Consider the following 12,150-nt stretch of genomic DNA (forward strand, 5'->3'; position numbering starts at 1 on the left):
CCGCGCGCGGTCAAGAGGCGGCGAGAGAGCGAAACGCAATGCGGGAAAGGGGGCAGCTTGCCGGCATGCGCCCTCGGTGGTAGACGCGGACGCCGTGACGCCAGCCAGCGGCGGATGCAGGATTGGAGGAAAGGGGCTGAAACAATAGAGATGTTAATTTGTGTGAAAATTTAATGATGATTTGCAGATCTTACTACAGTGTTTTACGTGTAATTAGGGAATCTTGGAGGGCTTGAGCCCCCTAGCCCCCTCCTGTATCCGCCCCTGACGCCAGCGCGGTTGTACTTGTGCATCGCGCGCCGCGCCGCGCCCGGCCTGCCTGTCCGGTAGCGCGCGCACCGCTAGCTCTAGGGGCTTTCGGTTACCGGTGGCCGCCTGGGCGCTGAGCGTACGAGGGCAGCGCGCCGCTCGTGACGCCGGTGAGGTGGTCACCGGCGCTAGACGCCGGGGCCATGTTTGACAAGGGCAAAGCATGAGGAAAGCAAGAGAGGAGGGAAGCGAGGGGAAAAGGAATCTTTTTAATTTGGCAGTGATTTACTCACTAACTCACTGAGAGACTGTGGTCATGACAGTGTGTTATGACATGCTAAATTTTATGGCAACAGACTGGAACTAAATGCCTTGTGTCTTCCAGCGGCTGCCTTCACCTTTCTCGTGCAGGGTCAGCCAGCAGGTTGGGCGTCAGCACAAGCCTCTCTCTTTTCTCTTGCTACCCTCCTCTAAGATTTTAGTATCTTCAAACTCCACTTCTGTGTGGGGAAACAAGAGGACAAATCTTATTAAACGATAAATTATATCAATTGATATATTTATCAGAGTAAATTGAACCAAAAATAATTTAATATATCTTTGATTTGGAGATAGGTTAGGTCTATTTTTTTGATTGAGTTTAATCCGGATCGAATCCACGTAGTGTTTGGTTAGAGGGATGATTTCAACCCAGTTTTTTGTTTAGTTGTAAAAGTTAGGAGGGTTGGGTTGGATGTCGTTTTGACTCCGTTAGCAGCACTCATTCATAAAGCCCACCTGTCATTCGTGGAGTCCAATTATCATTCTTCCTATACATTTTTTTCTCTCTCTTATCTTCTTCCTTTTGTCCGGCCACATTTGCTCGCCGTCCGCCTCCTACCTAGCCACCTGGCCCCGGCCCGCCGTCGCCCCTTCGCCCTCTCCCCCCACCCTCCAACACCACACACACACACCCACTGCTGCCCCCCTCCCGCCCCCGCTGACTCCCGCCTCGGACTTGAATACAATACTTGGTATGGATTAGCTTGTCAGGCTCAGGCCCCATCAGTCCATCCTACTTATCTGGAATAGACCCATGAAAGCAATCCTTGTCGGACGACATCAGGGATTGTTTGGTTTCAGTGGCTAAACTTTAGTCCATGTCACATCAAAGAGAATTTTAGTATTTAAAAGTATTAAATAAAAGTTAATTATAAAACTAACTGCAGAATCCTATGGCTAAACTGCGAGATGAATCTAATGAGGTATATTAATCCATGATTAGTGGATGGTTACTATAGCATTATTGTAACAAATTATGAATTAATTAGGCTTATTAGATTCGTCTCGCGAATTAGCACTCAGCTGTCAAAAAAAATTTAATTAGGCTTATTTGATACTCCAAAATAGTAAGATTCTGAACTTAAAAAAATCCCTAAAAACAAACAATGCCTCAGTGGCAGGCCACTTCAGTAGTAGGGACTAGACCCAATCTCAGGCCCACTTCAATAGTAGGGATTAGACCCAATCTCAGGCCCCATCAGTCCAGACCACTTATCTGGACTAGGCCCATGAAAGCAATTCTTGTTGGACGACATCAGTGGCAGGCCCACTTCAATAGTAGACCCAATCTTGTCAAGCCCCATCAGTCCAGCCCACTTATCTGGACTAGGCCCATGAAAGCAATCTTCGTTGGACGACATCAGTGGCAGGTCCACTTCAAAATGCGACGATGCACCACGATAATATATATATTTTTCCTGGAACATATAAAGATCGGAAGTCGCATCCAAAAAGGATATGTCATATCAAAGATCGGAAGTCATACAAGAGAGCGCATTACACGATAGCAAGCTCTATAGTTCTATCCTGTACACTTGGAAGTTCCAAAGATAGGATGTCCTAGTGTTGCCTCAATACAAGGACACAAGGTCCACACGCAAACATTCCATGCACTTGTGCCAGGGCATTTGGCTTCAGAACTTTGAAACCTGAACACCGCACTCAACTATATTGCTAACAGCAACTACTTGGGCTCGTGTGTCTACTTTAAATCTCAGTATCATGTCCAATCACGTTCAGAGGAGAACGTCATTGTCGTCCCCAAGAATTGATAGAGAGAATGGTGCGATTGCGACATTGAACGTCGACGATCCAGCCTTGTCAATGTGCTTCATCTCGAAATCGCCTTCCTACAATTCAAAATGGGGTTAAGGTAAGCACCAGTGGCAGTTGGCAGATATGCCAAGGCAGATCCCATGCGGCTGAAAAGCTTTAAAGAAAATTTACTTTAAATGAAATATCCCCCTTTTTTTTACATCACACCCCAGTGCATTCCTTTTGTACAGGAAAAAGGCAATGCTAAAGTAAAACAGGAAATTGTTGTTGAAAATCTGTGCAGAACGGAAGAACTGTAACGTTACCATTCTTCCATTTGGAGTGCTCAATGGGCACGCAGAAGAGTACTCAAAACCAGTCCTTGGAAATATGACAGGCTGCTCTCCCACTACACCAACTCCCCTGGCACAACAAAAGGAGTCAGTCATATTAGCATGTCCTTGTGACAGTCAAATTAGAGTTCTAGTACAATATAAACACTAACCAAATATTCTCCGTCCTTCCATTTCCATCTGTGACAATCCAATGTCTTCTGAGAAGCTGAACAGGGCGCTGAGAATTATTTGTGATTCTGATCCTATAAGCAAAAAAGAATTGGCCCTTCAATGGCTGGCTCCGGCTTTCAATATAGACGCTCCTGACTTGAACCCTTATCCCCTAAAATGTGATATCCTAACAGTATTAGAAAAATAGAATGCACTCACTCTCAAACATATCAAGATGGTGACCAAGCTAAGTCATTTTGGTATTTTCTCAGTTAGTGACAGGTTTACTGGTTTCCTAAGCTGCTTCAGCTTTTTCATATTAGCAGAACTTCCTTCACGTCTCAGAGTTACACATGCGAACCATGGAAGTAGCATTGCAGAACCGGACCTCCAGATGTCAAAAGGTTGTAGTCACTACTATAATATGCAAGTTCCAATCAAAGACTAATATTAATCACAAAGTCCAATTTATTGAACAGAAACAGGACCAGATTCAAATAACGGATACTTCCATGTTCATTTCTACAAGCATGCTTAAACATGTGAAAGGATATGGAAGATGAACATGAGTAAAGGATGTTAGTTTGGAAATTGAATGCCGAAACATGTGACGAGATAACAAGTGTCCAACTTGTGAAAATTTGACCAGGTCAGATGGAAAATAATTTCCTGAAGACCTTGACCCCGTGTGTGTGCATGTGAAAATTTGGAACATAATTTCCTGAAGATCTTGACCCTATGTGTCAACTATTTCCTCCTAACCTTAAACAGTTTCTTAGTAGTTTCATGCTCAGATAACACTACTTTTCAAAACTCAGTATGCACATATGGAAAACAATAGTTTCAAACAGTTGGATGAATTTGTATGATATCATAGTATTTAAAGAAGAAGACTTACCAGAGTTGTAGCGTCACTAGAACATTTGAGGAGGGAGTGTGGAGCCAAAATTTTTAATTCATCTCTATATTTAGCAGCATCCTGGGAAGCATGAATCAGCAAAAGAAAATCACAAACATAGTGGGGCCGCTAAGAGATGAAAATAGCAAACTTGTTACCATAAGTGGAACAATTGAAAAAACACCTAACAGAAGTGGTATAATTGAAAGTTCGAGCCATGAGGCTGGAATAGAGGACAAACAATTCTGAACATGGGAATAAAGCAGAAGACTAGGTCCTCTGAATTGCTAGAAGCCTAGAACCATAAGCTGGTGAAAAGGAATCATATGCATCGAACGGTACAGTCAGCATATGAGAACATCAGTCATCATCATAATACATTGCAGAATGCATTCTCTTCTGAAAGACTTGTCTAATCAAATTTTTGTCTCAATTAGCACCATCAATGACAATGACTGAGTACTTGAGTTGAAGGTTTCCAAACTTTGCTAATGCCAATGCTTGTCAAGACGTGCAGGAACTAAACGTGGTAAACTTAGAATTTAATTGCTTGAAAGTTGAAACAACGGCGATGCCTGAGTAGAATACCTCAAACCTCTCCTCCTCGATGGCCTTCCTCATCAACCCGCGGAGGCGCAGCACGGGCTCCTCCTCCTCGAACGACCTCAGCGAGTCCCTCAACCTTGCTGCTTCCTTGTAATCCTGCACAATGAATCCCAATTTGCAGCCAAAAGCCCCAATTTTGATGAAAGTTCATACTAGTAAAAATTTTCATCATTTTTCCTTGGTGTCTATTCCGGTACCTCGAATTGGGCTGCCACGGCGAGCTGCTGCTTAAGCATGGCGTACTTCTGGCTCCTCATTATGAGCGACGCCGCCGCCTTCTCCTCCTCCTCCCTCCGCGCCACCTCCTCCCTCTCCTCGTCCTTCCCAGGCGAATTCGAGCTCGAATTCGCGTCCGAGGCCGCTGCAGACGCCACAACCGCCCCCCGCGCCGCGGGGAGCCTACCCCGCGGCCACCTCGCGGTCCTTGGCCTCCGCCCCATCCACGCCGCCGTCGGCGCCGGAAACGAGGACCTCACACCAGCCCACTGCATCCTCCTCTTCCTTCTCCCTAAACCAAATCCAATTGGTTCCAAGAAAGTAGAAAAGAAAGGAATCGAATTCAGCGGCACTCAGATGAACAGATCCCTGCGGTTTCTTGGAGGCCGGCGAGTGGCTGCCCAGGCTTCGCTCCCCTCCCCGCCGCTAAAATTAGGCGCCGCTCTTGCCCTCCATTTCTGTGGCTCCGCCGCTCGCCAAGAAAACCCGGCACCAACCAACAGCGGGGAGGACAACGAAGGTGGGGAAAAAATCTTGGAGAACCAATTCGGTCGGATACGACATGGAACACGTCGGAGTCGGGGAGCCCCGGGAGGAAAAGATCCCGTCTTGTGGGCGCGGCCACGCCACAACCGCAAGGTCCAGCAACCGCAGCCGCGAATAGTTCGTCGGCGGTGACCACTCGCTCACTTGCCGGTAGGATTAAAAAAAAGCCAGAAAAGTCACAAATTCATATCTGCTTTCATCGGTACCATAGGTGCGTTTGGCAGGGCTCAGATTCTCCATGAAACGTTTCAGATCCAGATTCTTCGTAGAAATATTTCTCTACTGAAATGTTCTCGCTGAAATGAATTAGAATCATCGAGAAACCTGTTTGGGTGATTTTTATTCCTAGTACAGAATTCTCTGTTGAATCACTTCGCCAGATATCTGTTATTTTAGGCCCTAAGCTAGAGATACTCGTGAGTTCAGATAATACAATTTGTACGTTGCCAGATATCTGTTTGGCGGACACGGATAGCAGAAAATGTAACTTAAGCAGTCCGCGTGAATCACTGTTTAGCACTGTTCGTCATGTTCACCCGGATAGTGTGCTGATGTACTGTTCGATCAGCAAATCGGACGGCTGATAACGCGTGCAGTGCTAGAGCAAGTATTATGAGTTAGCAAGGCAGATGGGAAGTACAGCCACGTCAGAAAAAGTCACCGCTAGGTTGTCTATTAAGATTCTGTTTAGTTTGCGAAATTTTTTGGATTTTGACATTGTAGTACTTTTGTTATTATTTGACAATTAATGTCTAATTATGGACTAATTAAGTTTAAAATATTCGTTTCATGCTAATCAATTAGACTGTGTCATTAGTTATTTTTTTCAATTATATTTAGTGCTCCATACATGTGTCCAAAAATTTATTGTGACAGATATTGTAAAAAAAAAATTGGGAACTAAATAGGGCCTAAATGGTCTCCACGTAGCCAACAGCCAGTTAAACTATAATCCTTGCTCTTAACGTGCAGTGACAGTTACAACTGCACCGATTCTCCGTCCGCCAAACGGCAATGGAGATCATTTGGCACACATTCTGATAATTCTTAAGAGAAACGAAACCGATTCTCACAGCCAAATCCCTAATTCAATTTGAAATGTTTTACAAAATTTACAGTAAAAGCTACAACAACAAAGATTACTGAAAATATGAGCGGCCAGAGCACGTCGATAACTTTGTTGTGGGAAAATTAGTTTGTTTTTAGCTCGTAAATTATGGATTGCAATAGGTAGTTACAAACTTACGATCCCGCAAAGTGGGAAAAAAAACAAATTTGTAACATATCCACACATCAAATTATTACAGTCGAACGATCTATATTATCCTGCTTGCATATTACAACAATCTTCTCCAAGTTAAAACAAAGAGAAAGCGCGGCCCGATCCTTAAAATAGAACATGTACAGCTTCACTAGGTATTTCGTTGCTGAGTTGGGCATGCATGTTAAGACTTGTTCTTAAATCAGGGACTACAAAAAGTCTAAATTTTGAACTGAACATGGAACCTACAGCAAACCAACATATGTTTGGATTTGTGTTGAGGAAAAAACTAAGCCTTCTTAATAAAAAAAAATTCACTAATGCACCACCAATTATATAGAGTTTTAGTAACAAACAATGGTTCGTCTAAAACAGATGGTGGTTAGGATAACTGATCGAGATAGTTGTACCTGTACCGTAGCTAGCCACTATGTACCATCCGGATATATTTTGGACTTTTTCGCTACTGCTGCTTTTTTTAAAAAAAAAGTGCTGCTGCTGTTTGTACAAAAACAATATATTTGCACAAAGATCACCTTGAACGAATGCGGTCGACGTCGAGGTGTAGAGCTCACGTCTCGCGGTTGCCAAGGAACTGATCCACGATGGCGAGCCATGCGGCGCACGGCGTGCCATTGTGCTCGCGCATGCCGTCCACGAGGTCGACGGCGACCGTGGCGAAGATCCAGGACAGCATGAAGACGTCCATCTGGTGCCAAGAGGGAAGTCCAGGGTGTGTCGCGTCAGAGAGGACGTGATTGGCGAGGACGTAGAGCTCGAGCGTGAGAACAAGATCGCACCAGCAATTGTAGCTGGTGGACAACCGAATGCATCCCCAAAGGCGAAGTTGCTGTCCGCGTCGTCGTCGTCGTTGGGCGTGGCTGTCCTGCTAAGCAACAGGGTCGACGCCCTTGCGTGCTGGAGCAGCTTTGCGCTCCAAATCAACAGTAAGGGCGCGCTCATTCTTCAGGGCTGCGACGGCGGCGCAAACACACGCCTGGGGCATCGCGCTTGGCCTTGGCCGCGGGGAGGGCATCGCGCTTGGCCTGCTCGGTCTGATCAGCGGCAAGACGATCCACCTCAGTCTTGCTGCTTTGCCAACCTAGACGACTCGGTCGCCATGGATGATGAAGGGAGGGGGAGGATTTTTAATCGATGAATAGCTCCCAAATGGAGAGCCAGTCGCGCCGCAGAGCGCTTAGCTCGCTCAACTTCCGAGGCAGCTCTCTCTTGCGCAAGCATCCTTTCTCTCTCCCTCCCGTATAAGCGTGTAGCTGTCTCAACACTTGGAGGAGGCCTAAGGGCGTCTCCAACAGTCCTAGTCAGCATTGGCGATTTGGTCAGAAAAAAAATTGGCACAGTAATCTTGAATCCCGTGCGTATGAGAGGGAGCCGTACGTCTCAAGCTGTGAGCGAACTAGCGCTTCGGAGCTAGCGAATACTGTACACTACTGATTATTGATTAAAAAATCAAATCGCCGGCTAAATAGTCGGCCGTTGCGGGTGCCCGGTGTACTCATCCATCATCCACACTGTCGGATGGCTGAGTGTGGCTGGCTGATTCACTGTAGCAGCTGATTTTGTGAGAGACCATGTATCGTAGCATATGCTTTTTTTTTAGAGACACCATTACCCAAAAGCACCGACAGTCCATCCGAACGGGCTAGACATCTACAGCAGCTGGCTATCCATATTTGCAAACAGTAGACGCAGTGCTGCCTCCATTTCAAGTACCACCAGTCCACCACGTGGTACAGGTTTTTTTTGGTTCCGAAAATTACACTGTTACTGCTCAGAAATAGAAGAATGAGGATCTGCCATCTGGACGCTGGCGTCCAGAAACGCATTCAGGAGTGGCCGCTGGTCCCGGCCCCCGTGTCCGTGCCCGGGGGGCTTCTATTCACAGCGCGCGAGCCGCTGCTGTCATGTCGCGGAAAGGTCTACTTAGGAGCTCCCAAGACCCCACTGCTGCACGAACAATCGTGATCCTGATCCATCTAGAACAAATAAAAGTATTCCACTATTGCAAAAACAAATAAAAGTGTTCTACAGGAAGAAAAAACAATCTGATCCATTCTATCAAAAAATAGAAAATAGTCCAAGAACAAAACAAAATATTTCCGAACAAGATAATTTTTATTAAAAAAGAAACTATTCTCGAATAAATAAAAATGTTCCATAACAATATAAAACAAATAAAAATGTTCCATAACAATATAAAACAAATAAAAATGTTCCATAAAAGATAGAGAACAAATAAAAATGTCACGTCAAAATAAATTGTTTTAGAACAAATGAAAATGTTTTAAAAATAATATTGTCTAAATATAGTCAAGAGTGGTCTAGTTTTGAAGGTTTCATCGTAAGAAACACAATGGCACAATCAAAATTGAATTTGAATAATCAGTTTGTGAAATAGAATATTTTTTGTTTGGGTACATACTTTGCACGGTAATCGAGATATGCATGTGAAGGTTGTGAGCTGCGGCAAGGTTTCTGCGATGCGTCCGTGCCAATTCGCGCGCGCGATGAATAGAAATCACCCCGTGCCCGTCCCCGTCCGGCCACCGGCGTGAGGACCGGACAGCGGAGCTGAGGAAGGGGCTCGCGGCCGGGAATCCGGAAAACCCACGCGCTGGTCGCCAGAAAAGGCTCTGCAGCAGTGGCATACCGTGCGCTCCCTCTCCCTTCACCGAAACCGCGCCGCGCGTCCCGTCGCCCTTGCCCCCGCCCCCGCCCCTCCCTCCTAGGGTTGGCAACGGGCACAGACCCGTCGGGTTTTGCCCGCCCAGACCCGTGCCCGCGACACTAAAATGAGACCTGCTAAAAAACCCATGCCAATCACGGGTTCGTTTTTAAGCCCAGACCCATGCCCGTTCGGGTCTCGGGTCGCCCACGGGTCGCTCGTGCCCGTTAACTAGCATAAGCATGCACTGCTAGTCTGCTCCACAAAGCCATGCACAGATCCCGCGACACTAGCAAAACTGATAAAAATAGTAGGAATAACAATTTCATTGGTCACCAACCATAATTCTATATAGCCTAGTCATGCTAGATAGGAATTAGGATCATAGGACATAGTACTCGGCATTAGCATTAGTTCATACATAAATGGCATACATAACCAGCTAGCCTAACCACCACCACTAGCAGTGCATCACATGAAGTTTCATACATCACAGATTAACAGTAACCAAAATGAGGCACATACAAGTTCCATCCAAGCTCACAATTGACAAATAATAATAACCAAAAGTAGGCACATCAATTCATCAATTGTTCCTTGAAGACTTGTTCTTTGCACCAAAAGGGGAGCCACCACCTGAAACTCTTGAACATCTCCTCAAATTGCAAGTTTCTACATGAGCATACCAACATAATAATTAGCAATTTAATCTGAGAATAGTATAAGAAAAGAAATATTGAAAACACATCACCTGAAGGCCCTCTTGAATATCCTGGAGACAAGACCAAAAGGTTGCAAGCTGCTTGTTTTTCTCATCAACTACAGCAAAAAAGGATTACATTTCAGCAATAATAGCAAATATTTACATCAATGGACAAGTATATAAATAGAACAGCAATATACCTTTGTATTTGTTTTTAATCCAATCTTGGGAACACATGAGAGCCTCCAACATCTTTGTAGTGAGCCTACTGCGATGCTCACTAAGCACTCTACCACCAGTGCTGAAAGCATACTCTGAAGCAACTGTAGTGACAGGGATAGCATATATGTCCCTTGCAATCCTCCTCAAAGTAGGATATCTAGTCCTTGCCACCTTCCACCAATCTAAAACATTGAAGTTCTTTGTATGTATGCCCACTGCTTCTTCATCCAAGTAGCGGTCTAGCTCAGATTTGAACCCCATGCTTGCTGACCTAAGAGATGCAATGCGTGCACCAATATCAGACAAGAAGTCATCACTATCTGGTGGTGAAGTTGAAGATGGTGTGTTGTCATCCACGTCCTCTACCACATGGTACTCAGCCATCAATTCAGCCAACAAGTTCTTCACCTCAATGACCTTGTCCTCACACTCTCTACCACGCACACCGAGCAAGTCCTCATAGCAAATCAGCAGTACACTGGTCTTGCATCGAGGATCAAGAAGAGTTGCAATGCCCATAAGCCCTTGGATGTCAGTCCAGTACTTGTCAAACTTGGCTATCATGTTAGCTGACATTGCTTCTACTAATGGACTGCCACAAGTTGACCACTGCCTGATTTGTTTTCTAATCTTAGCAATTCTAGTGAAGTAAATGTTGGCAGTCACATAATCAGTCCCAGAAAAAAAAAGTTTGGTGATGTCATAAAACATTTTCAGCCTCCCCACAACTTCCTCGGCAAATTTCCATTCTTCCTCTGATGGTAAAGATCTCTACTCCCTATCTACACGACTGTAAGGATCGATGGACCAAGAGGGGGGGTGAATTGGGCCTTTTTCAAATTCTAAAACAAAGTAAAGCAACCTTAACCTATGCAATGCTAGTAGGGCACCAATTCACCAACCGGATAACTAAGCTTCAAACACAAGCTAAGAGAGCTAAAACAAAGTAAAGCCTATCAAGGTAGAGCTAAGTTATGATCTCTAAGTCAAGCACATGAGTAAATTGCATGAAAGAAAATGCTTGAATAAAAGGAATGGACAAGAGACAACCGGATTTTTTCCCGTGGTATCGATGTGTTGGCACACACCCCTAATCCACGTTGTGACACTCACAAAGAGTATTGTCACCTCCCAAGTCACCGAGACGAGGGCGCTCACTAAGAGTCTCCGTTCACCATCCCGGCGTGGTGGAGATCAAGCCACGTACAATCTTCTTCTCCGGGCTCCCACAATCCTTGGCAAGCTCCGCGAGAAAACACCTCGATCACCAAGATCGCCTAGGTGATGCCAATCACCAAGAGTAACAAGCTAAGGCCTTCACTTGAGCAAGAACCGATCACCAAGAGCGGATGCACACTAGCTTCTCTCTACTCAAGTCCTTAATCTTGCTTCTTGATTGATTGAATGCACAAGTATGTGAATGATGAAGCTCAAGGTGGCTCTTGACTATGGTATGAGTGTTTGGATGTTGCCTGGTGTCAAGAGTGGGCGAAATGACCCATTGGAGGGGTATATATAGGCAGCTCACACAAATAGAGCCGTTGGAGAAAAGCTGCCAGAAAACTGCGTAGCGCCGGTTAATCCGACGTACCCCCCATTGTCATCGTCGGTTTAACCGGTGAATGTAAACTGCCTCTTCTGAAAACTAGCCGTTACAACTGGGGCAGATTAACCGACGTAGCATCGGTTTAACCGGTGAGTGTAGTTGTCCACTGAACCACTGAAAAATCAAGTCTCTGGACAACTGCACCGACGTTAACTCAAACCTATCGTCGGTTTAACCGGTGAGTACAACTTTTGAATTCCTCTGAAAAAAAAACCATCTCACTGGTCAATTGCACCGACGTCTTGATTCAAACAGCGTCGGTTAATCCGGTGAATAGAACTTGAATTTCCCTGGAAAAACCAACTCTGGACCAATGCACCGACGTTAAATTCAAACACGTCGGTTTAACCGGTGTATTGAATTTGTCCAGACTCTGCTGACTTCGTTTAACCGACGTATGGAAAATTGAGAGCGTCGGTTAAACCGGTGTATAGACTTTTTCTGATTTTGTCTTTTCTGATTTGAGTCTTGAATGAAATCCAAATATTCTTGAGATATAGTTTGAGAACCACTTATTTGAACTTCTAGAAACCTGAGTGACCATAGTGTGCATCCATTTTCAAATGACCATGTCC

At 45.1% G+C, this 12,150-nt stretch overlaps 1 protein-coding gene across 2 annotated transcripts; it reads right to left on the reverse strand.

Moving 5' to 3' along the window:
- Positions 1-2,002: 2,002 nt before the first annotated feature.
- On the reverse strand, positions 2,003-5,216 carry LOC120697558. Of its 2 annotated transcripts, XM_039980828.1 has the most exons (6): positions 4,533-5,196; positions 4,318-4,431; positions 3,730-3,810; positions 2,831-3,003; positions 2,652-2,748; positions 2,003-2,420 (listed from the first exon to the last, which is right to left on the reverse strand). In XM_039980828.1, the coding sequence occupies exons 1-6, from the start codon at positions 4,824-4,826 to the stop codon at positions 2,307-2,309; spliced, it is 873 nt and encodes a 290-aa protein (XP_039836762.1). In that variant the 5' UTR covers positions 4,827-5,196; the 3' UTR covers positions 2,003-2,306. The 2 variants fall into 2 exon arrangements, with proteins under 2 accessions (XP_039836762.1, XP_039836761.1); XM_039980827.1 differs by having other exon boundaries at positions 2,003-2,748; positions 4,533-5,216.
- Between the last annotated feature and the right edge of the window lie 6,934 nt (positions 5,217-12,150).

Source organism: Panicum virgatum, chromosome 3K, assembly GCF_016808335.1.
Source record: "Panicum virgatum strain AP13 chromosome 3K, P.virgatum_v5, whole genome shotgun sequence".
Classification (NCBI taxonomy): domain Eukaryota; kingdom Viridiplantae; phylum Streptophyta; class Magnoliopsida; order Poales; family Poaceae; genus Panicum; species Panicum virgatum.